This window comes from Herpailurus yagouaroundi, unplaced genomic scaffold (assembly GCF_014898765.1).
Source record: "Herpailurus yagouaroundi ecotype Mexico unplaced genomic scaffold, PumYag 186, whole genome shotgun sequence".
Taxonomy (NCBI): Eukaryota; Metazoa; Chordata; class Mammalia; order Carnivora; family Felidae; genus Herpailurus; species Herpailurus yagouaroundi.
The window spans coordinates 29027366-29054811 of record NW_024412417.1 but is presented as its reverse complement, the minus strand read 5'-3'; the positions used below and the strand labels follow the sequence as shown (position 1 = coordinate 29054811).

The window sequence follows — 27446 nt, the reverse complement described above, 5'->3', positions numbered from 1 at the left end:
TTTCTGTGTGCCCGGCCCTGTTCTAAGTGCTTTTCGTGTATTATCTCTTTTAATCTTTAAAAGAGCCTTATGAGATCAGAGCTATTGTTATCCTCATTTTATGGAGGCACTGAAACGTTAAGTAACTTGGCAAAGTCTAGTCACCAGCACATGTTGGAGTCAGCGTTCAAACGCAAGCATTCCAGCCTCAGAGTGGATGCTTTTATTCCTTGCTGGTCAGACGCCCCATCCAACGAAGGTGTTAGAGGATGCGTGTTCTGAGCTCGACACAAAATCTATTAGCTTGTAGTTTTCCATTAGCATCAAGGGAGTCCATCAGAGTCCATTTTTGTGACTTAACACCAATTACGTAAAATAAAGCAGCTGGCAGGTAGGTCGTGAAATAAGGTAAAATGAAAAGGCTACCGCATTTGGATTTTTTTTTAAGTTAGGAAAGAATTCTAAATATGTAATTATTTTGCTCAGATACAGAGGATTTCTGAGGCTGATGAATTAAATACCTTAAGTGATGATCTTGGCTTTGCTATGCCTATTTCTAATTCAATTATAAGCTATAATACACAGGGTCACATTTATTCAGTAGCCTTGGAATTTGTTTACATTAAGACTCATTTTATGTTAAACATGATTTTCTGGCGCTGTTGGGATAGTTCTAGACTGGGAGGGGGCCAGAGGAAGGACAAAGCTCCCATCTAGGAGAGTTGGTGGGCCTTGGGGGGTGGGGGTTGCCTGGGGAGAGGAACTACTTGATTAGGGCTCCGGCCAGCTCCAGCCTTCCACCATGGCTCTGGAGCTTGATTTTTCTCCCAGCTTTCTCTTGTTCACCTCCACCAAGAGTAAAAGTGTAAGTGGCTCACCCAACATCCCACAATAAATTTCCAATAGAGTTTATTTTTTGGAGCAGTTTTAAGTTCACAGCAAATGAAACTGGAAGGTACAGTGACTTACCAAGCCCCCCTTTGCCCCTGTACATGCATAGCCTCCCCCATTATCAATGTCCTCTACCCGAGTGGTGTATCTGTTACAGCTGATGAACCTACATTGACACCATTATCACCCAGGGAACACAGTTCATATGAGGGGTCACTCTTGGCCACAGTAATGTTTACTGACCGCAATTAAACTTGGGCTTTAGTTTGAGTTCGTCATAAACAAGCTCTAATGCCTGTTCTTGGATGGGGGGGGGGGGGCAGAAAAGCATGTCGTGCTACTTGTTAGGAAAGAATAAGCCAATTTCCCCGTAAATAAAGACATTGCTCAACTTGTGAGCATCTCAATGAAACTCAGCCCAGGATACAGTACCGTCATGTTAGCTGAGAGCTCCCAAAGCTGGTGCCAGATTTTGGGTAATTATATTTCAACAGAGGAATGAGACTTAAACACAAAAGTCATTGTGGATGAAGATTATACCCTTTCTGTCAGTCTCATAATTATAGGTGCCTATTCTTGATAGATTTTGATAAGCTAGAAGAGAATTTCATGAATACCTTTCCTAACCCCTTATTTTATAGAGGAAGAATGTAAAGTTTCAGATTAAATAATGTTTCCAAAGTCATATAAGTCTTTAGAGATAGAATGATAACTAATTATGATCATTAATAAAAATAAAGGTTTTTTGTTTTTTGGGTTTTTTTTTTGGAACTTACTATGTGGTAGGCCCTGTACGTGCCCTTTGCCTGTTTTGTCTCATTTTATCTTTATGACCAAGCTATGTGCCATATGCCTTGCTATAATCTCTCTTTTACTGATGAGTAAACTGAGGCCCAGAGAGATCAAAGTGGGGTAGAGGTTAAGAGAGGTCATACCACCAGCAAGAAGCAGATTGAGGTATCCTGGTAACCTCGGTGGCCATAGCTAATGGCTTTACTCACTGGATGGCAATGCTTCTGAGCCCAGGGTCCTTTTCTGCCTGTAGCAGAATCTCTGATCAGCCAGACAGGTTGCTCACTTGATTGTGAGTGAGAGTTTCCAGTCTCACCTTCTATGACAGAGGTTGAGCAATATGATATGTTGCAAATGGAAGTGGAAGTTTAAACACTGATTCGAAAGATGGCCTTTCATGACGAGGATGTGAAAGCAAATGGCGGTAAATAGAGAGCCCTTGGTCCTGGTGCCAGCGTGAGCAGTCATCAGGCTGAAGTTTGTGGAAATGCAACCTAACATCATGCTTTACTTGTTATCACCCTACAGAGTCATCCCTCATGAGCGGAGAATCTTAACCATACTGCAGTGGCTCACCCTGCCAGACGATGAAAGGTATTTGTTTCCGTCTCCCTGACTTAACCTCTCCTTTCTTCAGTCTGTTTCCATTGTAGGTTAGAATTGGGTGAAAACTAGATGGGCTGTGAAATAGAAGCACGGTCAAGGTTTGGTATTATTAGAAGTTTTATGGTTCTCAGTCTTGAACGTTACCTTCCCTAAGAAGGGTATAATGGACGTAGGCTATTGGGGACCATTTAATTACATGGATGGGCTACAGCTGTTAATCCTGGCCACTACAGCAGAGGTTAAGGGAGTTCCTGGCTTTGATAAATGAGCCAGCAGCATCCCAATGATGCCAGGGAAGCATTAAGACTGACTTTTCACTTTAATGTGTTCAGATAATCCTTTGTGACGTTTGGTCCCTGAGAGCGGTACCAGGCGGTTACTACAGTGCGGGTGGTGTAGGGGGCAGTGGATGTGGAAAAAAATAGAATTCCTACCCCCCCAAAAAACAAGAGACATTTTCCATGTTAATACTAACAGTGGTTGGGATATTAATTAACTTGATTTGAGATAATTTTCTCTTAATGTGAAGAGACACTTGATATTCTTTGTTAAATGTGGTTTGGGGGAGATTCTGAACCTTCCAATTTTCCCGTAGGCCTTCAGTCTATGCCTTCTATTCGGAACAACCTGACTTCTCTGGACACAAATATGGCCCTTTTGGCCCTGAGGTTAGTAGCTTATCATCTGCTTGAGGAGAACATGTGCCCCTGGCTACCTGACCTGCTGACCTTATTTCAGGTCTTGTACAAAGTGTCTCGTATATGCAAGGTTTATATATATACTACAAGACTAAAAACATTTAAAAAAGTCTTAAACATACCTGTTTTTCTTATAAGAATTTCATTTCAGATTGATTTGATATTCAAACATATCCTAATCTTGGTGTTCACAGGAGAAGTATATGCCATCCCTGAAGGCATTAGTGAAAAGGTGAAGGATCAGGGAGGGTTGGCATTTGCCATCACTGGGATAGGAGTGGAAAGGCATCTGGAGATGAAACACACAATACAAAACATTACAACTGAATTTTAGCTCTGTTACAATGATTATGCGGTCAGAGAGGATAGGTCAGCTAAGTAGGTCTAATAAATAGCCTGAGCAGGTGCAATCAACCTGGTATATGTTATAGCATTGGACCCTTCTTTATTTGATAAATTTAGGCATAGATATATACCTGTGAAACCATCACCACAATCAAGACTATGAATGTATCCATTATTCCCCCAAATAAAATTAATTATTTTTTTTAAAATTTTTACCGTTTATTTATTTTTGAGAGAGAGAGAGAGAGAAGGGGAGCACAAACAGGGGAGGGACAGAGAGAGAGGGAGACACAGAATCCCACGCAGGCTCCAGACTCCGAGCTGTTTGCACAGAGCCCAATGCGGGGCTCGAACTCACAAATGGTTAGATCATGATCTGAACTGAAGTCAGATGCTTAACCAACTGAGCCACCCAGGTGCCTGAAATTAATTTTTAATTGAGAGAGATGCACTATTGAATGAATCTGTTTAGCAGAGCAATGTAATGCCCTTTTATCAAACAGTAATCTTAGTTGGAAACAATCTGTTATATGATATCCAGTATAACTTCAAATTCAGAGGTGGGAAAGAGATAGTTGTGTTTGTTATGTTCCTCATTTGTCTGGAAATGGAAATCTTCGCAGTGTTCCAGCATAGATCACTTTAAAACATGACAGGATTTGCAAATCTAAAACGTTTTCCATCTCTCTTTCTAACTAGTGTGGTAAGATCTACATCGACACAATAAAACTTGATTTGGGATAAAAAATCATTTCAAAAACTCTGTTAATGGAAGCTGCCTTCCATTCTCTAATAGGCGGTGACAACACTGCTCGTGATAATTAAGTTCATTGTGTTCAGCATAAGATTGAGTAGGAAATACAGAGAAGTGTGTTGGCTTAAATACTTTTGAACAAAACCCAGTATATCTAAACAAAGGCAGTAAATACCAAGAAGCTATAAATATTTTTGAATGTTTTCACATCAATTCTGTCATGATTTTTTTAAACACTGGAAACTAATGGCTATGGGAAACCATTCTTAGTTTGCCTTAAATCATTGAAGTTATAGAAGTCTGATGCTCTTTTTCCTGTCCCTTTGATGTTTAACGAGTGTTGCATGATTATGAAACACAAATGATAAAATGAGATAAACATCTGCATGAAACACAAATCTTATTCTTGCCAGAACAAACATGGCTGTTTTATCTTTAGGATGACTTTCTTTGAGATTAATCTAAAGTGAACAAAAGGAACTACATTTTATGAAAATGTTAAAAAAAAAAATCCTAAGTAGTTCCATGTGCCTTATTTAAAAGTTCAGCTTTGCTTGAATAATAATATCCCTTAAAAGATCCCATGGCATAGGCAAGCCAGAGGTTGGTTTAGCCATTCTTTTAAAAGGAAGAGGCTGGACTGGGGCCGTTCGAGTCACCTGGCGGGTAAGTGGACTGAGCAGTAGAATCTCAGAACTCCTGGGCCAGGGTCTTCCCATAGAACCATTTATCTCTCCTTTAGTCCAGGACATAAGCAGAATGGTCATTAATAACCATGTTCAGTTCATACAGAAGATTTTCTTCATGTCAAAAGTTGGCTTTTGACAATGTAGATGAAGTATAACTCTTGCGGTCCTGATTTCCTTAAAAGTCATAAAGCTCAGCAATGTTTTTTATCCATGAACATCTCTGGATTTCTAGAATGTGTAGTTCAGTTGTAATTGCGTACTTGAAAGTGTCTGTGTGCATGTTTTAATCAAGAAATAAACTGAAAGGTTTCTTTTAAAGTACTGAGCAGTGATAAATGCAATCTAATATAAGATGCTTTAGTTTGTTGTAATGATGATGATGCTGTGCTCAGGGTTACTCCTAAATATACAAACAGAGATATTTTTCTTCTAGAATTTTTGAATTAAGATTTGAAGGTATTCGTGCTATGTTCTTTTTAGTATTAATACTTCCTTTTAACTGGGATATTCTCATGTATCCGCTGAGTAAAACACTCTTAATTAGGTCCTTGGAATGTATCTTCAGTTACAATAACTTAGTAACCTGGTCACTTTCTTCTGGTAAGGCAAGAGATATTTTCAGATTTCAACTATTTTTCATTTGGTTCTAGGAATCCTATTTCTACTGAAAAATAAAAACAAAACCATTTATGCTTTAAAAATGCAAAACCAAAACAAGCCAGCAAAACCTCTTTTCTGTAGTAGACGAATTGGTTTATATACCTGTAGATCCGTTATATACATGTGGTGTGCGTGTAAAGGCTTTACAAACGGAAATATTATTCATAAAGTCAGTAACATGTCTTCACTTACATCTAAGGAGAAAATACCTTGCATTTGAAGTTTAATTGAAAAAAATTCAAAATGCTGTGTGCTACAACGAAGTGGAAATCTGTGCATTATTTGCTTAATGTCTGAGTATACTTTTTCCAGGACGATTCTCAAAGACTATTAAATGAGATGACCAAACTTTGGGCTAATAGCTTCAAGAAATGGTTTATTGCTCCTGGTTTCATAGTGTAATGGTGAATGTTCAGAAACATGCTTGCTTTTGATTGTTGGCGCAATCTTTTTCTCTTTGACCTGTGCTTTCTCTGTGACTCCTCGTTCGGCTGCTCTTCCAGGCCTAGAGGCAGAGCTTTGGCTGGCTAGTTACTACCTTCAGATGGCAAAGTATTCTTCTGAAAAGCAGGGAAATTTGCCCCTCTCCCTCCGGTCCTCCTAATAACCTCAGGCTAAATCTTCTAAAGTCAGACTAAAGTATGGCTGGTCAGTGAAATCTTAGCTTTTGTCTACCTCTAACATTTGAAGAAGGAAGTACGTGCAATATAATCACTGGATGAAAACTCATTTTGGCTAAATCCTGTTTCTCCCGCTGCTCCTCTAACCTGCTGCAACCAGAAGGGCTCACCTTTGGAGTCTTCTGAATGGTGGGGTCTCTTGCAAATGGCTGGGTGTCTGATGGGCCGACTTGAGCACTAGCTGAAATGTATTCAGTGACCATGAAATGGGAAACTGTCTTTTTCCTTTTGCTTCTCTTCTCGTGGAGAACTGCCTGAAACTAGATGCATTAAAAAAAAAAAAAAAAAAAAAAAAAACCACCACCAAACCGGAGTCCATGGGGCTGTGTCTTTCAATTGCTCTGCCAGGGACAGAGGATGAGGCGGAAACGGAAGTGCCTTTGCAGTGGCTTGCTCTGGAAACGGTGAAATGGCATGGCAGATGGCCTCCCTCTTGGATACACTAACATTGTTCCTCCTTCTGCCCCTTCCTGCATCTGAATGATTCTTGGAGCAGCAGTCCCACCAAGAGAGACTCAGCCAGGGAGACGTCAGGGCTTGCTGCTTTAATTCACCTTTGCACCATCAGCAAATCAGGGGCCTGTTTTTCTCTAGCGTTTGGAAGTCCCAAAGGTTATCTTCCTTACTCAGGTTCTGTGTCAGCCTTCACCACTCTCTCTAGATTTTCACAACGAGATGTATAGAAAGAGTATAAGCACATAGACTCTTTCTTGAGATCTATACCAAGATGAAGAGATCTTGATGAGTTTTACATTTTACCTAATTTTGCAAGATAGTTTTTTAAAAGACAGTTTTATTTATGGTTCTCTCTTGGCTTTAGAGGTCCTCTGTACCGAAAACCTAAATTATCAGTGGGAAGGAAGTTCTCTCTCCTGCTGAAAGTCCTGATTTATCTAAGTATACATTTATGTCCAAGGAGGATTGCTTATTATTTATGCTCCATTCCATCCTTGGTTTAAACATTTTCCCCTAATCCTTGCAAATGAAGGTGACACTTGCTTTGATATAGTGGTGGTATGAACAGATATCCATCAGATTCTGAATTGGAGCCACCTACATGAATCCCATGGTTACCTTGAAATGACTAAATGGCTAGTATTTTATTTGGTTTTCTGCTAGTACTTTATAAATGGAGAGCTCTTCATAACCAAAGACCAGTCTCTCCCTAATATGGGATTTAATGGAATGCAGAACTGTATGTCACCTTCAGTATATCCACAAGCAGTCTCCTTAGCCCAAGAGAAACCCGCATGACTAGATTCTCTTAAATTATATTCTTGCTCGCAGCCTCATGATGGGTTTAGGAAGCTTCTCTCTATAGAGTTCCATGAATCATTTCTCCTACCAACTTTTTCTCACTTAAGGAGCCTTAGTCTTTTTAACTAAGGCTCTGCTGACCCAAGATGGCAAAGTGTGAGCTTTATTATCTGACCCAGAGGGACAGACGACTTCTGAGTCCAGACATCTCTATCCGCCAGTACAGGAGAGTAGTTATGGCTCACCTCTTACTCCGGCTAAGAGACCTAAGAGGAAGGTTACCCCTAAGAGGAGACAGGAAAGACCAGTTGCTCCTCCAAAGAAAAGAAGAAGAAAATTACATAGGATGGATCATTATGCTGCGGAAACTCGTCAGGACAAAGTAAGTTTATCTATTGTTCCAAAGCTTTGTGGCGGGTAGGTCTGAGTTGAAGGTTTTCTTTAGTGCCTTGCTTTGAAAATCAGCTGAATATGTTTCAGAAAAACTCTGGTTTTGTCATTCTTGGCTTTGAGTCCAGAAGAATCTGGCACTTCAGAGGTTAACACTAACGTGAAGACTTCCTGAACTTTCAGCAAGATGGGAAAAAAGAACCTTCCACTTTCTTTAGAATCAGTTGCCCTAAACCTAGTATTAACATTTAGGCTTGAACGAATGTTAGGAAGGCTGTTGGTTTTGCTTGCACTTATTCATGGAATTGGTTACAATGGTTTGTAGCCTTGGTTCTTGAGACAATCTAGCAAGGCAGCGAGGGGATTCCTCAAAGACCATATAAATTCGAACTCAATAGAAAATTGGCTCAGATTAGTGGTGCATACCTTCAGAGTCCAGAAAAGGTCTTAGGTTATAGACAAGGGAATAGCTGAAGTGGAAAGCAAGAGAAAACAATGGGTAGTTGGAACTGTGTGTATTTTCTTATAGAGACATGAATAACGTCGACTCTTTTCAGTACATTCAGAAGAGGTTAGAAGTTGTCACTTCTCTCGAAACCTTCAGGTACCTCTGAGGCACTCTCTTGCTTATGACCATCTGAAATCGTCACTGAGAAGCAGGTCCTGGATTTCACCTGAGTTGTCTGGTGAAAATAAGGCATTGCCAAGCATTGACATATTAATGCTTTTGGTATGTTTTTGTTGAGGCAAAGGTCTTAGAAGAAAGCATGGTTTTCCCAAAAGCAAATACCATTTAGTTCCACACGTGGTAGCCCTTCAGATGATGCTGGCGCATATTATTCTGAGACTTTTCACTTGTGACTTACTCCTTGGGACAGAATTTGAAATACTGACTCCTGCCATGAAGGAAAACAAGTTTACGGCTGATTTTACTGAGGATGTGATTTGAGGAAAGGTCTTGAGTCATCTGAGAAGACACTAATGGAGGATAATATTATATGTCTGAAATAAAAAATGACATGCAGACCCTTCTGTTCTTACCAGTCATCTTGGGTGTATGTGTGTGGTTGCAGCTAAGTTGTAAAATTCACCTGAAGTACAGCCAAGTGTTTGTCTGATGAGGTGTTTCTTGGAAATCTTTCCATCGCATAGAGATGACAGTGAGAGGGAAGTCTCTAGTGTGTGGGAGAATTCATGCTGTTAGAATCTTCCACTGGAGGCAAGAAAATGAGAGATGGATTGTATTTCTTAAGATTTGTAAATCTTCAAACAACTGAGTTTTTGTGTTTCCTTAAGCTGAATAAGAATTCTAGAACAAGCTCAGTGGTTCACTTCTTCTGAAGTTAAGACTCTTGTAGATTCTTATTCACTCAAAATCAGCTTGAAAGGGACTAAACTGAGAAGCAATAGCTTGTTTCTTAGAAGAGATTCTTCTAGTAACCTTGTTTCTTGGAAGAGATTCTATTACGGGATCTATTATTCTCAGACATTGACAGTTAAGTTCTTGGAGACATTAGATGGAGTCCATTGTATTAATGATGTTCTAATTTAGCATCAAATGGAACGGTACCATTTTACCTCAGAACTGTTTTTGATTCACTTAGCCTCCATCGTCTTGCCATGGTTCAAAACCTGATGTGATTTCACCTAGCAAACAAGAGGCTTAAACTATCCATCTGACTTTCTGCTTACTCTTGAAATTCTTGGATTTAAATAACATTGTTACATTTTAGAAAGGCCAGTTTATCTCTAAAAAAAAAAAAAAAGAATTTACCTTCATCTTTCTGATATTTTTGTATCACAGAATCTTAAAAGGGATTGAATGAGGGGAGATTTTACATTCCTGAAATAATACAAATAAAAGTGATCAGAACAGATTTCCATTAAGAGCAGCAGACAGATCTCCCTAGACAAAGCTCTGCCTCTGGGCCTGAAGTTTTCTTTCCAGAATGTTCTAGGGGTAGAAGATCTATGAGAAACTAAAAGGAAGAAAAAAAAACCCAAAAACCTGCTGGGCCTAATTTGCTCTTTTTTTTCCAGATGACGAATCCTCTGAGGGAAATTGACAAAACAGTGGGGCAATTAATGGATGGACTGAAACAGCTGAAGCTGCATCGCTGTGTCAATGTCATCTTTGTTGGAGACCATGGTAAACCTTTGTTTCTTCTTCGCTAATAGGACAACTACATAGATCATGTTTCTGATGGAGAACGCTTGCCCTCAGAGTCCCAGATTGTATTCTTCACCTTCTTCCCTCTTTCTTTAGGGTAGGGAAAGAAGTCAGGCCATGACTCAAAAGTGTGAGATGACACGAGATGACCCTGGATCATTCTGACCCAAACCGGGGACTTCCTGTGTCATCCTTTTCTTTGCAGGAAAGAAAGTCTTTCCACAAAAATCTGTCTCTTGCCAAAGTGTGGCAGACAATTTTCTTGTGGTATTAATAGCTTCCTCTCTGTGACATATCAGGTGATACTACTCATCTCTGCTAGCCACATCCCCCAAAAGAGCCTACAGAGTCTATGTGGCTAAAAAAAAAATAAATCTAAATGTGATACGGAGGAGGAGACATAGGATTCTTGTCAAAGAAGAGGTTTATAAGTAAAACGATTTCCCTGTATTCACTGAGAGAATTCAAAACCAAAACCACAGGACCTTGCTTCAGTACAGAAACTGTTAAAGAGAGGAAGAAGCACAGTTTTTCTAAATCGCTGTATAAAGTAGAAGAATTCATAACCACTTTGTTGAACATCATAAACATTAGATATTATGGAGCTGCAGGGAGTTCCTCAGAGGGCGTTCTTATTCACAGCTGTGTACCCTGAGTTCTATCTAGAGAGTGCCTCCTGCATTCCAGAACTATCAAATTGAAAGAATGACCCTGGAGTGTGGGCCTGCTCCCTTCTAGGAAAGGGCTTCAGAGAAAAAAAATTGGTAGACTCTTTGGTAGTTGTGTTAAGAATGGCAGGCAAGGGTCCCTAGTCAAAGGTCTGCTTTGGGCCTGTAGTTTTCTTTCCAGAATGTCCTAGAAAATCTAGGAGAAGTTCAAAAAAGAAGTTGTGGGACTTGCTTGCTCTTTGGCAGGGGCTAAATGTGACCCTCTGCAAAATCATGCTCCATAAGATTGACTTGGGAGAGAGCTACAGATAAGACAGAGATTCTGGAGCATGTGACACAGCTGATTCATTTTAAGTTGCCCAGAGGTGTCAAGAGCATTTGGTCACAGGCTGGAGCCTCATGTCTAAGAAGTGGATGGGTGCCAACGAGTCACATGCTGGAGCATTGCAGAGGTCTTAGTTTAAAACCTTGTCTTACCAGGTGCAGGCTTCTGAGATGAGTAGATTGCTTTAGTTTTGGGAAGCCTTTGCGTCTCTTTCTTAAAAGGTAGTATGGTCTAGTATTTCAGAGCCTGGGCTTTGGAGTAAGAAGTAATTTCAGTGGAGTTCAAATTGCACTGTGCCACTAAGGAGCCATCTCGTCATATGCGGCCTCCTCATCTGCAGAATGAAAACACTAATACTACCTACACAGAGTTAGTCCAGAGGGTGAGAGTGATGATGCTTGAGAAGCTCTTCACATATGGTCTTTGAAAGCAAGAGAGATGGTTCACCGCTACGATGGCAAAACTGACTTCCTAGACGTGTAACAAATGGAAGATTCTTCCAGTCTTCCACCAATATGTGTTTTGAGACTTGCTTTTTCTGAGTTAACAGTGTACTAAAACAGTAGCTGTTCATTGTTTTTTCTTTATGATGGTTTAAATGTTAAAAGACAGGTTGTATAAACTTTGTGTTATGTTGGGATATGTTTTTGTCTTTCTTCATTCCCATTTGTATTGCAAAAGAGATGAGGTGTCTTGATCTGGGATCCCAGAAGGTGATAATTTGGAGTTTATCAGGTCTGCGCCACTCTGGGTTGTATTTCTTTATTCCAAAACCTTACGATGTCCTTTACAGAATCACTTATTTTCCCCCTCTTAGAGAATATCTATATATTGGATTGTGCAAAGCAGTATATTAAATCTTCATCGTTCTGTGTCATCTCATAAATTCCAAAATGACCATAAATGTGTCTGCCAGTCCCCATAGTCTACTATTGTGACATTTGAGTTTGTTGTTTTTTTATTCATCTATTTCTAATATTGATTAAGAATTTTTTTTTTTTGATGGGGGCAGAAAACCAGTCTTGGGTAGGGCAGGAATATTTGTCAGTTAAAAAAATTCCCTACCTACACGCTTTTTGTGTTTGAGTTGCTAGCTTTCAGTTTTGACTGATTACATTGTTTACAACTTGTTTTCAGCAATATTTTGTTTTTCAGTTTGGGTGGTCATTGGGGCTGACATTTTTTTCTCATCTCTTGTTGCCAGTATTGTTTTGTCAGTAACGTCCAAGGCCACCAGTGGAGACAGGCTGAGGACTGGTGATTATGCACTCAAGTCAGGAGATACATTAGAGAGAATTGGAAAATGACATTTTGTAAAAGAGACACAGAACTATGTATTCCAGTTATTTACACCACCCCCAGCTGGGAAGAGTTTGAAGCAATCTAGGATTTTTTTTTTTTTTAGAGTAGATCTTTTCCATAATGACTGTGTAAATAGCTTTTTAAAAAGAAGATCGTAGTCACTTCCTCTGTCTTGCTGTTCCTGCTGAACGACTTAAAATGATCATTGAGATGATGCAATTTCCACCTTCTGGCACTGCAAGATGATGTGACTATATCAGAATCTGGTGAAATGATTATAGAAAGGAGCATTAAAAATGTAAAGTCAAGTTAAGAAATCTCAAAAGAGGGGGATCCTCACAGTAAGTTGTTAGAAATGAATTAGGGACATGCCTGGGTGTTATTTTTAGTGTCTGTGTTAGGATATTAAGTTTACAATCACCTGAAAATATGTTCTTTGCCCCCTACAGGAATGGAAGATGTCACCTGTGACAGAACGGAGTTCCTGAGCAATTACCTGACTAACGTGGATGACATTACGTTAGTGCCTGGAACTCTAGGAAGAATTCGGTCCAAATTTAGCAATAATGCTAAATGTAAGTTGCTTCTCAAAATGCTAAGTTGTTAGAATGGTAATAGAGTAGAGTAGGTGCAGCCTCGTTCTCTGAAGCTGAAATTCTCGCGTAAAAATCCTCACTTTGCTACTTCTTAGCTGGGCGACCTTGAATAAGTTATGTAAAAACTCGAACCCTCAACTTTTTCATCTGAAAAATGGGATGTTAATAACAGCTACTGGATCGAGCTGTTGTGGAAATGAATCTATGTGTATCACTCAGAGAGGGTCCTGGCACATGACAGCATTGTGTAAATATTTGCTCTTGTTTTCTCTATGTGGAAAATACACTTAATTTGAGACATGCGCATAACCATAAACTTCTGTTTACAGCAGAGGAACATTTCAACAAGAGGTTCAAGCTTACTCTTTAGCTGAGGCAGGGGAGTCTGTGACAGGTTTGTCAGAACCACACTCAGACCCTGAATGTCCCTAGGAGCCCAGTTAAAGGGGACTCTTCAGCTTTATGAAAGTGACCAACACAACCCTGGGGTCCTGCCCTTGGGAAGTGGCAGCCATTTTGAAAGATTAGAAATAAACAGGAACCGTCTTATCGCTTATGTTGTACACACTCAGGTTATGATATGCCACTGACAAGAACATTTATCGATAGAATAGGATGTCTTAGGTGGTGCCTCCCTAGCCCCTGAGAAGTCCACAGTTTTATTGGAGACATGCTAAATTTGGGGGAAAAAATCCTTTAGAGGTTTTAACCTTGGGAATAAGAAACCATCGGCGAAAGTGTAAAGCTTTGGAAAATTAAGTTTTTCCCAAACTGTGTTCCTGAGTCAACACAAATGGGAACAGTTCCAAGGTCAGCTCCAGGCAACGTTGTAAAATAAACAAATCCTCTGTGTTTCTGCCGTCTCTTTTCCATGCCCTTTCTGTCCTCCGGATCCTCCCTTCTCCTCTGCTCACTTGAGACAGGAAGGCCCTGGCCAGGGACAGGACACGGGTCACTGTGGTATCTCTTGAATCGGTGCTTACATTTTAGGGCTTGTGCAAGAAAGGTTTTGTCTATATTGAAAGGTCTTTTCAGTAAATGAATGGTAAATGGAATGACGAGGTTGTTTTAGGGGAAAAGGAAAACCTTGGGGCCAATGAAGTAATAAGTACCAATAATGAAATATTTCATAGTTTACAAACGCTTTCCTATATGTGATTTCATCCCGTGAGAGTCAGTAGAGTGGATGGTTAGCAGCACAGACAGGGTGGCAGGATGTCTAGGTTCAAATCCCTGCTTGGCCAGGTGGTCACTTTATGATCTTGGGCAAACTAGTTACATGCTCTGTGCCTCAGTTTCCTCATCTATTAAAAAAGGATTGTTGGAAAGATTGATGAGAGATTATCTACATATCCCCTTGGTCAGTGTTTAGCACATAGTCAAAGTTGTATAAATGTTAGCTATGATGATGGTGTCTTGGCCATGTCACTATTTCAGCTAGATGTGTATACAGTCTTCTTCAATCCTTCTAATAACCCTGTGGGACGGGTGTTATTATCCCCTTTTGCAAACAGTAGAAATCAAGGCTCAGAGAGAGGTGAAGTTTCTGGTGAGAAACAAGAGAGCTAGGACGTGGCGGAGCTGAGATGTGAACCCACATTCACCAGTTCTTAAGCACTGCCATGTGCTGGGTGACCACTTCCGCTCATGCAAAGCAGGAGCTGCCAGCGTGAGAGGGCTGAGAACTTGAGAACTCGAAGTTGGTGTCTTAAGCGTGGACTCAGGCAGTTGTTATTTTCTAGTAGTTCTCTGGGATTTATCTGAGCACAAGATTGCCCCGTGCTGTTTATTTTTCTTCATCATCAAAGAACGTGACTTAGCCTGTTTGGTCCCTTTGAGGATTGTGGTTTATGAGTCCACAGAGTATAGAAGTTCAGAGGATGGCCCGCTCATTCAGATTGCCAGGGTCCCAGTGTAAAAGCACCCCTCTTCTAAATGCCCTTTGGCTTGGTGAGGATTCTGTTAGCACCTACCTCCCAGAGTAGCTGTGACCAGAGAGAAAGTGCCTGCAAAGTTTTCACAGAGACTGCACATGATAGGGACACAATTTGGGTTCATATTGTTGCTACCATTATTACTTTCTTGCTTTCCATTAAAAAATGCAACTAAAATTAAACCCCAATTTAGGTAGGATGGAGTCCACATTTTAGCTTTGGATTTCATAGCTTTAGAATTAAGATTCTGAAAATTGTCTCTGAAGTATGTGTACTTACACTGCAAGACAAGCTTACTTATACATTTTTTCCTTCTTTTTTTTTAAATTTTACTCATTTATTTTGAGAGAGAGAGAGAGAGAGAGAGAGAGCAGGGGAGGAGCAGAGAGAGAGGGAGAGAGAGAGAATCTCAAGCAGGCTCCGCACTGTCAGTGCAGAGCCTGATGTGGGGGTCAAACTCATGAACCATGAGATCACGACCGGAACCAAAACCAAGAGTCAGCCACTTAACGGACTGAACCGTCCAGGCACCCCAGTGATGCATTTTCAAAAAATAACAACAAGTATTTATTTATTTATATTAGCGAATGCTTACTGAATGCCTACCATGAACCAGGCCCCGTGGATACAGCCAGAAATGACATAGACATGACCTACTCCACTGATAACTTAAATTTCAGGGAGGGCTGGGGCACCTGGGTGGCTCAGTTGGTTAAGCGTCCAACTTCAGCTCAGGTCATGATCTCGTAGTTTGTGAGTTCAGACCCCACATCGGGCTCTGTGCTGACAGCTCAGAGCTTGGAGCCTGCTTCAGATTCTGTGTCTCCCTCTCTCTCTCCCCTCCCCGACTCATGCCGCCCCCCCCCCCCCCCCCCGCCAAATAAGTAAACATTCAAAATTTTTTTAAAAAATTTCAGGGAGGGCTGCTTCATGAGCGTTGGTATCTCTTCCGTATGCTGCTTTCCTTTTCTGCTGATTCTGTAATGACACACTAAGGCAAATTTTTTGAAAACAAAACAAAATCCAACCAACCTACAATCTGCTCTTTCTCTCCACACCCCCCAAAAGGGGACCTTCAGATAATGTAATCCTGTCCACAGTTTAAGCACAGTCATCATTTACATAGTTTTGCTTTTAGCCAGCTCAGGGTACTGACTAAAATACCTTTTGTTTGCTGGTTAGTAAAAATAAAGGAGGTGCATCCCTGTGTGTGTCTGTGGCTGGAGAGGGCAGCTACCTAATTAGACCCATGATGTTACTGGGGAAACAAAATTCCATTCAGAAAAAAAATAACTCAATGGAGTAGAAGATTCATCTTAAAATGGATGATAGCTTGTTTCAAAGACCTGCAGATAAATAGGAAGTGTCACTAAAAGCCCCAAGTGCCCGATTTAGTTCCTGATGGCAAATTGCAAATAAACTGAAGCCAAGATCCAGAGGGACCACTGGGGAAACTTCAAGAAGATGTTTACCTAGCATTATCTTTGTGCTCTGGAAGGAGGAATTCCCTTCCAGAAGAGGAGAACCAGACCTTGCCAGGAAATGTGCCATAGAGGTATTTCCACGTACATAGCTGCGTTCCACTTACCAAAATATTAAATACTCACACACAACTTTACACATATTTTAAATAGAGCCTAATGTGATAGCTCTTCTGGGAGGGGGGAAAAAAAGAGAAATAATTGAGTCCTTTGCTGTAAAAATTATTTCTCTCAGTGATTATTGTCATCTTTTTTTGAAATTGCTCTCCTTCTCTCTTTGAACAGATGACCCTAAGGCCATTATTGCTAATCTCACGGTAAGTATGGCAGGTCACCCGGTCTCTGCCCTTGGAGCGGCTTCCACACACTCACCTCCTAGGTTCACCTACCCGGTGGGGCGGGAGGAACATTTTCCTTACTGCCCGGCAGTCCCATATATTTGTTTCTCTAAGAGTTTTCAAAACTTCAAAACTGGACAGCTGCAGACTCCCTAATGGTCTTGGCAATGACACAAACTGAGAATATTTGATGTTTCCATTAGAACTGAATAGTATTCATTCATGAGTAAACAAATCCTTACTCTCTCTGAAGCAGATCTGCCCATCACCCTGTTCCATCACCCTCCCCACCGTGCAGGATGTAATCACACAGGCCTGAGTGCTCATCTCCTCCCTTCCCACCCCGCCTCCCATCCTTGACTCCAAGTAGTTGGAAAAGGCTTTAGTGTTGGAGTTGCTGTTAGTGATAGTCTCACAAGTCAGGAATGTATCTTAAAAATTCCTAACTACCCTCTGATAACCTTCCATGTCATCTACCAAGTTATCAAATCCCCTTTGAACCTATTTGTTTTTAGCTTGTATTATTTGATAGGGGATAACAGATTCCATTTATTCACTAACTAGCCCTTTGTTTGGCTTACAACCTCCTTCAACTTTCTAGAGAGAGAGTATGTACGACTTTTTCTAGAAAACGCTCCATGTAAAAGTCCAATTTCCATTTATATTTCAGTGTAAAAAACCAGATCAGCACTTTAAGCCTTACATGAAACAGCACCTTCCTAAACGCTTACACTATGCCAACAACAGAAGAATTGAGGACATCCATTTATTGGTGGACCGCAGATGGCATGTCGCAAGGTAACTTGGGGATTGGCTGTCCCAGTTTTTGATCTTCATAACCACCTCTTTGGCAACTGGAATGCTATAAGGTCCTTAGCCATGAAAAAAAGAAATCTCAGTTGGAAATCCCACCATTTCCAAATACTTTTTAAAAAAAATTTTTTTTTCAACGTTTATTTATTTTTGGGACAGAGAGAGACAGAGCATGAACGGGCGAGGGGCAGAGAGAGAGGGAGACACAGAATCAGAAACAGGCTCCAGGCTCTGAGCCATCAGCCCAGAGCCCGACGCAGGGCTTGAACTCACGGACTGCGAGATTGTGACCTGGCTGAAGTCGGACGCTTAACCGACTGCGCCACCCAGGCGCCCCTCCAAATACTTTTTATGCTAGATAAACAATTAGTGCTGAGCCAACACATCTCTATTTTCTGGATCTCAGCCTCTTGGTGTCTCTTTGAAGTCTCTCAGTGCATCTCTGTGTGGTCTCTTTCTCTTTCTCTCTCTTTTCACTTTTTAAATTTACATTCTAACCTCTATCCTTATTGCTTGAGTAGGTCAAAAGTATGCCTGGGACGTGCACTTAACCACAACTGGACTGATTTGGTCTCATTTGACAAGACTTACCCTGTAGCAACATTTGTGGAGGAGTTTAGAAAATGTTGTTGCCTTAAATATTTTAAATGTTTACCTTCTTTTGAGCTACAAAAGACTCTCCAATATTGAAGACACTGTTTCTTGCTCTTGAATCTGATGTAGAATGTGTCTGGAAATTCTAAGCACTTCCAAAGAATTAATCATTAAAAGGGTATCCATTTTCACACAGACCTGGCAGAAGCCCTTTTCTGCTCACTCTTGCTCTGACTTGCTCCTCAAGAAAAGTTTTGGGAGTTGGTCTGTAGTGATAATTGAGCAACTACTATATGGACTGTACTTGGGTAATGAGTTTACAAGGGAGAGAAGATGATGATAAGATTGTGGTCCTCTAGAAACTCCTATCAGTGTATCAGTTTGAACCACCTTTTGGGACACATGTGACACATACATAAATATCCTACTGTAATTGTCAAGGGTCTACACAGAGTTAAATATTTAGGATTATGAAGAGAGATGTATGAAGACCAGAAATTATTGAAACCATTTAGAACAGACATAGGGGGTCTTCATGAAGTAGTTACCAAGATATGAACACAATGGGTTTCGCTGTGTTCTTTTATGGATGGCGTAGCTTGGAAGAGAGAGCAAATTTGGTGCAGTTGATAGGTTGATGCGCAGAAAAGCTGGTAGTTGAGTAGAAGTGAGAGATGATGACAGTTGACCAAGTTAGTGGAGACCAAAGCCAGGCATTTTACTAATCAGTAAATCTTCTTTTTTTTAAAGTTTATTTATTTATTTGAGAGAGACAAAGACAGAGTGTGAGTGGGGGAGGGGCAGAGAGAGAAGGAGAGAGAGAGAATCCCAAGCAAACTCTATGCTGCCAGCACAGAGTCTGACGCGGGGATGGAACTCACGAAACCATGAGATCATGACCTGAGCAGAAACCAAGAGTTGGACACTTAACCAACTGAGCCACCCAGACACCCCAATAATCAGTAAACCTTTTTAATTTCACTTTGCACTGTTGAGTTATCATATGCACATACCTCATCATCCCAAGCTGAAAGTACTTTTCCTAGGAGTGGGGACCCAAATGTTCAATTTGTTTTCCACCAGGCATGTCAGTGCAGTGCAATAGAGTCTGTAGGCACTTACAAGGATCCATAGAAATGGGACCCACGGGAGTTTTTATATTACTAAACATGGAAGTATTTTGGAAACGTGCTGCATGACATTTAAGCAAAAGACATCTCCCTGTCATAACAAGAAAGGTCAAGTGGTTTTGATGCCTAGAGAGCAATGTTTTCACTTTCTTATTTGTAAGTAGTGATGTTGTCTATGGGAGCCTGGGCTTTTGTTAAATATGTCACTAATACATGTTAAATTTGCCACTCAGTTATACCCTCTAATTGTATTATATTGATAGGTAAATTTGTATGTAAACACTTTTATAAAATACATCTCCATTCATTGATTAAATAACACATATTTTAAAAGTACCTATTATGTGCTTGGCTTTGAGCCTAGTGATAGGGATATAGAAGTGAACCAGACAAACATGGTCCCAGGGTGGAGAATCTTACCCTTGTGGAGCTAGGGAAGCACATTGGCAGACAGAACATTACCTGTGACTAATGCTTTGCTCAGCACAAGCAAGGTACAGGACAGTAGCTGCCTTGTCTTCAGAGGCCCCCATTTGTCCTGTGCCAATTGTCAACATAAAGGCACCTGGGGAAAATGAATAGCATCATCTTTTCATCACTACAAGAACGATGCAATTAAAATAGAGATGAATATGCTTGTAAAATCCACTTCTTGGAGGTTTTGTGTGTGTCAAAATTGGCTTCTTAGGAGTGATTTCCTGAGAAATCCTGACTAATCCTACGATTGTTTCGATGTAGGAAACCTTTGGATGTGTATAAGAAACCATCAGGAAAATGTTTTTTCCAGGGAGACCATGGATTTGATAACAAAGTTAACAGCATGCAGGTATGACCACGGAACTGTGAATTGAAAATGGATTTTAGTGATTCTCAGAAGAGCTAGAGAATACTGGCATGAGAGAAGTTGAACAGTATTCATAAATGGAAAAAGGGCTGCTGCTAGATACCAGCAACGTCTAATTGTTTTTGTTTCCTTTCTCTTGGAAGACTGTTTTTGTAGGTTATGGCCCGACATTTAAGTACAAGACTAAAGTGCCTCCATTTGAAAACATTGAGCTTTACAATGTTATGTGTGGTAAGTCACCTATTGAATCAAAGCCAACGAAGCAATCTGAGTTATCGTATGAACTTCGGCGAGGTCAGAGAAAGAACCGAGGTATCTGTTTTCTAGGACCACTTCACCTCCCTGCAAAACATTGGTGTAACTTGCCCACTGGTTGGAAGGACAGAATATCATCCCCTTCTAAGGCTTCTTTGTCTTCCTTTAACAGTTGACTAATGGGGAGTTTTCCTAGTGTTGTTCTTGGCAGCCTCTGGCTGATCTAACATCACGTGACAGTTTGACACCACTGGTCAGAGACCTGGTGAAGCAAGGAGAGTTCCTCACAGAGCTTTCTCCCACCTCCATCTCTGGTGTTGCAGCCCGGTTAAAATGGTGCCAGCTTGCATCCTGGCCAGCTATTTATGCGCTCCTAATTATTTTTCTTCCTTGAGCTTCTAGTCGCTGAATGAGGACAACTTTTCCTATTTAGTAAGGGAGTGCCGGTCTGGTGGTTAGAGGGGGAGTCTGAAAGTCGGGTCTCCTGGGTTCTTTTCCCATCTTGGCTGCTAGCTCTCCGCTGTCCTGCCTCTCAGCTTAGGCAAGTCACTGTGTGCCTGCTTGGCAACTATTCCCTTGCTATGAAATCAGCCTGTTCATTTCAGAGCAGCCTTTCAAGGCACAGGGCCAAACCCTCCTCTTCTCCCCATACTTCTGTGGAGTGCATTAGAGGGCAGGCTAGGGTTATTTATTGATTATAAGTCTCATTTCAAAAGGTGGGATAAAAAATCTCAGAGAGGCAGGAGGGCATTGACACTGACTCTGGTAGTCCCTATGGCTGTCACAGACATAAGCAATAGCTGGTCAAGGCCCTGTTCATTCACTCTTTCTTTTTGGGAATGCCTCTCTCTATGGGCAGGCAACGAACATGGCTATTTCAGAAAGCTGTGGCAAGACATGTTCAGGCTAGAACGGTTCAGGAGCTAAGAAAGGGGGGCTTACAAACTAATTTTGGCTTTATTCAGTTCTGCTTTGTGTTCAGAGTTTTCAGACCCTTGGAAGATGCATGGTTTTGACTCTCACTATAGCTCCTCAAAAAATATTTATCAAGCACCTGACTCCATTTCTTTCTTCTCACTAGATCTCCTGGGCTTGAAGCCAGCTCCAAATAATGGGACCCATGGAAGTTTGAATCATCTCCTGCGCACGAATACCTTCAGGCCGACCATGCCAGAGGAAGTTACCAGACCTAACTATCCTGGGATTATGTACCTTCAGTCTGATTTTGACCTGGGCTGTAACTGTGATGATAAGGTAGAGCCAAAGGTAGAAATAATCTTTATGTTTATTATCATGGAGGAGCTTGTTGGGTATAGAGCAGTGCTGTCCAATAGAATTTTCTGTGAAAATGTAAATGGTCTACATCTGTGCTGGCCACTGACCAGATATGGTTTCTTGAGCACTTGGAACTAAATTTTAAGTCTTGTTCAATTGCTTGAAGTTGAAAGAGCCATATATGGCTTGTGGCTACCATATTGGGCAGCATAGATCTAGAGAACAAAGGGCAAAAAACTAGAATTCATGCTGCTATTCTGCAGCGTTATAATTCCTAAGCAAAGGCTTTCCTTTTTTTTCAACGTGGATCGTGTGTCTGTCTGTCATGGTCCCAATAGGAAACAGATGGCCTATGCACAAAAGGTTTTTAAAGAGAGTTTAAAGGGATTGGGTAAATCATGTTTAATGAGAGGACTATTTACATGGGCTGGGCAGGGTAGAGGCAAGGCAGTGAGGGACAGTGAGGCACCCTGGCGCTAGAGGGTGCCGGTCCTAGACCTGAGCAATAAAGGGACCAGAACATGGAGAGAGAGCTGTATGGGGAGGAATTCCTGGATTTGGTAGATGGGTGTAGTGAGTACACTGCAACCTGGGAAGAGAAACCTGGGGGAGTAGATACCCATTGTTGTCTCTCAGGAGCTGGAGGCAAGCTTGCTCTTTGGAAGAGTCCTTAGAGGTCAGTCTCCCAGGGTGCAGAGTAGGGGAGGGTAGAGCATGGAGGGTAGAGGGGAGGGTGGTGGTGCAAGTAGAATCCGCCCAGTACATTGTGTTTGAAGAGTTTTTGAATATCAAACTGTGTTAAGCAATAATTGACTTATTGAATTTTATATTGATCAAAGTCCTTTATGGTTACCAATCACTGCTCGGACAGCACGAAATAATCAGCGTTACCACACTGAGTTGATGTGATCCCAACACAAAGCAAAACAATCTGCTGTGTTTGCATGTGTGGTTTTATTATGGGTAAATGTGTGAACCTTCTAGTAGACCTTGGAAAAATGGAACATAGCTCTCTGCCTGCCTGCCCTATCCCCTTCTACTATTTGCTACCTTCCAGGATTCCTGGGGGCCTGGGAGCCACAGGATGAGAAAAGCTCAGCACTGGAGGAATTCAACTTTCTCTTCTCCCCCTGACCCCTTTTACTTCTTCTTCCTACTTTGGCTCCTGACGAGAATGAACAAAGCTAATTACTATCCACTACTATCCGTCAGGTCATTCTGAGACCTCAGCTGGAGGTGTCTTGTTACCAAAGTCAATAGGAAGTGGCCTTTGAGGTGGATTCCAAACATAACCCTACAGTAATCTTTTAGTTGTAGCTTGCCTTCTGAATTACCTTTCTTCTGGAAAACAAGAAATATTTTGGATTTGTTATCTTAAACCATTTGAGAGGAATTCTGGACTGTCTTTATTTTGTCTATGGGTTTCTCCAAAAGACTACATTCCTTTTCTTAAAAAAAAGTCCAGACATACTGCAAAGGTATACAGATTAATAAAATAAATGCCACAATACACACATCATGAGAAAGAAGATGTTATAAATTCAGTGGAAGCTCCATGTATACACTCCCTGCCAGTCCTGCTTCGTTCCTACCCCAAAGGTAATTAGTAACCTGAAGATAGTGTACATAATTGCCAGGCAGGTAATTTTTATTCCATGCATATATGTCTCTTAAATAATATATTAATTAATCCTTGATATAATTCCCTAAAATAGCTTATGGTATAGTTTTGCATATTGTACATTTGTATGTGAACGCTGTTATACTATATGTATTCTGCAGTTATTTTGTTAATACATGAGTTTTAGCTCGTTCATTTTTTACCGCTAATAGTTAATACTTCATTGTGTAAACACACCATAATGATTTTTTTTCTTTTCCTATTTGAGAACATTTGGTAATTTCCAGTTGTTAGCATCTCCGAACAATGCCGCAGTAGACATTATTGCCAGTCTTCTCGTACACATATGCTAGTGTCCCTAGGGTATATAATGACAGATAGAATTGCTGAGCCATTACTTTCCAACCTTGGAAAAGTAACTTCATAAATCAGTTTGGGAATCACTTTAGTGTACCTAGGATTAATCTGAAATATTGAGGCACTATTCTAATTAATTTACCTGTATAGGTACCCAAATCATTATTCTCACCAGTTTGGGAGCCTGGTTCCATGACTGTTCACAGTTTGAGGGAAAGGAAACAGAGTCATGGAAAGATTAAAGAAGGTGCTCGTGGCCACAGATCCACTGGGAGGTGAAGCCTGGAATGTCAGTTTGAGATAAAACAGTAATTCCTCTACAGGGCTTGTGATACTGATGGAATTTAGGGTCCTGTTTTGAACTTAGCAAGATACTAAGTAGAGAGAAGCATGCAGGAAAGACAGGACATTTCTGATCTGCTTTTTTTTCTCCTTTCCTTTTCTGGTTTTCACACATGAAGAACAAATTGGATGAACTCAACAAACGCCTTCATATAAAAGGGTCCACAGAAGGTGAGGAGTTGATGGGAAAAACAATCAGATAAGTTTTGTTTTTCAGTTTTCAAAAATTGAAGAGACCTCTTATTTACTTCACAGTGTAAGCACAATATTTTTGAAAATTAAAATTGGAGTTGCAACATGATTTTGATATCCATCTGGCCAAGGGTATTGGTTTATTCTATGTACAGAAGATGCCAGCTTTAAATAGCTGGAAAAATTCCATTAGTTTTTTTGTTTCTCAATAGCTTTTAGGCTCCTGGAAAACAGACATACCATTGTGTATCTGTTGGGTCATAAGTGAAGGTGCCGTTGGGGGACTTCTCTGAAGGGACTGGAAGTCACAGTATAAATAATAGCAGCTGGTACTTATGCTGACGCTTATGTACCTGGAGAAGCAAGGGATGTGTTGTGGTCGGGAGAGATATGCAGAATGAACTGTATCAGAACTCCCTCTTTATATGAGGATCATCTTGAGCCCTCTAATTCTCCTTTTGTTTGTATATTGTGCATAAAATGCAGTGTACAATGACAACATGCGTGTATTAGTCACCTTTTGCAAGATTGTGACTAAAGAAGAGAGTCTCAGTGGTTTGTACCAAGAAAGCTGCATTTCTTGTTCACATTTCGGCATGCTGACTCCAGGCCAAGTGTGGCTCTGGGAACTCTTTATTCTGGAATCCACGCTGCAGGAACAGCCCCTAGCTGGGGCATGCCCTTCTCATGGCAGAGGGAAGAGACGAATGGCAGAGCCACGCAGTGGGTCTCAAGGCTTCTTCTTTCTATTATTATTATTACTATTTTTTTTTTATCTGAGAGAGAGAAAGAGAGTGTGAATGGGGGAGAGGGGCAGAGGGAGAGAGAGACTCTTAAGCAGCCTCCACGCTTAGTGCAGAACCCGACATGGGGCTCAATCCCACGATCATGACCTAAGCTGAAATCAAGAGTCGGAAGCTCAACTGACTGAGCCACCTGGGCGCCCCTCAGTGCTTCTGCTTTTATGAGGCATTTGTCATTACCATTCACAGTTGGCTGGTGAAACCAGAGCACATGAAACCAATGGAGGAGGGAAGTATCCTTTCCACAGGGATGCCGTCCTGCAAGATACATGCCAATGGGTGGTAGTATAGACTCCTTTACGAAAGGGCAGTAAATAATAAGGGACAATGGTGCCATCTACCTCACAAACTCTTCCTTCTGGTTTTGAAATTCCAGAAAATAAGAAGAAAATAGAAGGGGAGGGAAAGGCTCCAAGGTAGGTTACTGCAGTAGGTGGGATAACAAACAGCAAATGAATGATGAAAAATATGTTAAAAAGCAGATAGAACTCAACACAACAGCTCCAAGTCAGGCAGCAAATGCACGTTGTCAATCCTTCTGAGAGCATTGTTTGAGCTATTAGCTTACATAGGGTCCTGTTTATCATATGTGTTATTTTCAATCTGGTTAAGTAAAGAACAAGGAAACCAGTGGGTTTTATTTACTTGACTTATTTTCCCTTAAAATTTTTTTTAAAAAATGTATATTCATTTTTGAGAGGTGGAGAGAGAAAGAGGGCAAGCAGGGGAGGGGCAGAGAGAGAGAGGGGGGACACAGAATCAGAAGCAGGCCCCAAGCTCTGAGCTGTCAGCACAGAGACTGATGTGGGGCTCGAACCCACGAACTGTGAGATCATGACTTGAGCCGAAGTCGGATGCTTAACCGACTGAGCCACCAAGGCGCCCCTGACTTATTTTCCCTTTTGATAAAGATCTTCATCTTCCTCCTTTTTGCCTTTTTGTCTCACCACCCTCCCTTTTCTCTCTTTGAGCAAAGAACACACAGACTCTTGGGCATGTAGTTGGATAAACAGCTTTGAAAAATAGGACTTAGTAGAAGGTATACAAATCCTCCACAAACTCTAGAAGTGATTTGAAATGTTTGACATCTAGCTGCTGGTGAACTACAGGGTCATTATAATTAGAAAAACTGGAATGTTGACAGGGTAAATGGGTGCAGAGTCTCATGATTTGAGTTTTTCAAATATTCAATCACCAAGTCAGAGAAATAGTAGTAAGATGTTTCTCTTATGGAAGGCACCAATAAGGGGTGCCTCGGTGGCTCAGTCAGTTGAGCATCCGACTTTGGCTCAGATCATGATCTCATGGTTCATGGGTTCAAGCCCCACATCAGGCTCTGCACTGTCAGCTCAGAGCCTGAAACCTGCTTCAGATTCTGTGTCTCCCTCTCCCTCTGCCCCTCCCTGGCTTGTTCTCTCATTCTCTCTCTCTCTCTCTCTCTCTCTCTCTCTCTCTCTCTCTCTCTGAAAAATAAATAAGCTAAAAAAAAAAAGAGAGACACCAGTAAAATAGTTAGTTATAATAACTTTTAATGGACTCGTATTTATGCTGGTTCAGGATCTGGCTGTTCATGATACTGAGGCATTTCCATTTTGGGAAAAAAAATCATGCATTTAACTTGTTGGTGACAGTGTGCTCATGTGACAAAATCAGTCTCACAACTCAGCATAAAGAGTACTCTCAAACGTCTGAGCATGAAAATAAGCATCTTCTAGGTGAATCACTGACTTTCAGGATTGAAGGAGCCCCCTGCCCCAAGCAATACTCAGAGGTGAACAGAAGTGTCTTGTTTCAAGATGATTTTACATCACTGAAGCTTAAACTTGATATGCTTTCATGGAAATGGACCTTCACAGGTGTTTGTTGAGCGCCCACCCTGGGCTGGGAACTGATTTCTCTGAGACATCATTTGGTTTTGTCAGCCGTGTCACTGATAGTTTCCTGCATGTGACATCACAATGGTGGCATAAAATGTTAGGGGAGGATCACGGTAGCGTATCTCTTTGGTTTGCTCATGACCTAGTGGGACAGTCTTTAATGATATAAGGGAGACTTTAGAACTATTGCATGGAATAAAAATAATTATGTACCATTGACTTATTATGTGCAAAGCATTTCCTTGTTTGGATTTTGGGATATGTATAAGCCTCAGTATTCTCTCCCCCTGTCCTTTTGTAACTCTGTCTCTTGGTCTTTGTCTCCTTAAGGGTCATAACTTAGTCATTTATTAAGCCGCAAAGTGACATTTTCTTGGTCAGAGTTATCTCAGGTCTTTATGGTGTTTCCTGGGTCATAAATCTCATCTCCCACTTGAAATATCGGATGTCTGCTCCACCAGAGTAAAACTTCATGAATTCGAGTCATTGTGTAAGTGCATGTGCATGTCATGTTCAGAGTATTACTTCTCCCTTCTGAATATCTTTGAATATATATTGAGACTTCTATACATAAATATAGAAGTTTTGTATTTTGTAAACCTAAAATTCCACACAAATGTAAAGCTGGATTATTTTTATTCCTAGTTCTTTTTAAACACACCTGCGGGTAGCTAATTTTTTTTAAGAAACCACGTGTTGTACATATTCCATTTGTAATATTCATGTGTGGCTATTTTAATGTTAAATGCTGCAAACCCTCTCATACTTAACATACATGTACAAGTTGT

General features: G+C 40.9%; 1 protein-coding gene across 10 annotated transcripts in view; it reads left to right on the top strand.

Annotated features, from left to right (window-relative positions):
- ENPP2 (ectonucleotide pyrophosphatase/phosphodiesterase 2) overlaps positions 1–27446 on the top strand; it is a 112632-nt gene that overhangs the window by 64263 nt on the left and 20923 nt on the right. For 5 of the 10 annotated variants that reach the window (XM_040494310.1, XM_040494307.1, XM_040494309.1 and 2 more), the window contains exons 10-20: positions 2191–2256; positions 2864–2936; positions 7578–7733; positions 9782–9890; positions 12656–12781; positions 16503–16534; positions 17226–17353; positions 19831–19918; positions 20080–20167; positions 21273–21457; positions 23906–23957. In XM_040494310.1, coding sequence (XP_040350244.1) covers positions 2191–2256; positions 2864–2936; positions 7578–7733; positions 9782–9890; positions 12656–12781; positions 16503–16534; positions 17226–17353; positions 19831–19918; positions 20080–20167; positions 21273–21457; positions 23906–23957 — 1103 coding nt within the window. The remainder of the gene's footprint in view (positions 1–2190; positions 2257–2863; positions 2937–7577; positions 7734–9781; positions 9891–12655; positions 12782–16502; positions 16535–17225; positions 17354–19830; positions 19919–20079; positions 20168–21272; positions 21458–23905; positions 23958–27446) is intronic. The other 5 variants (XM_040494316.1, XM_040494314.1, XM_040494315.1 and 2 more) reach the window with 2 other exon arrangements.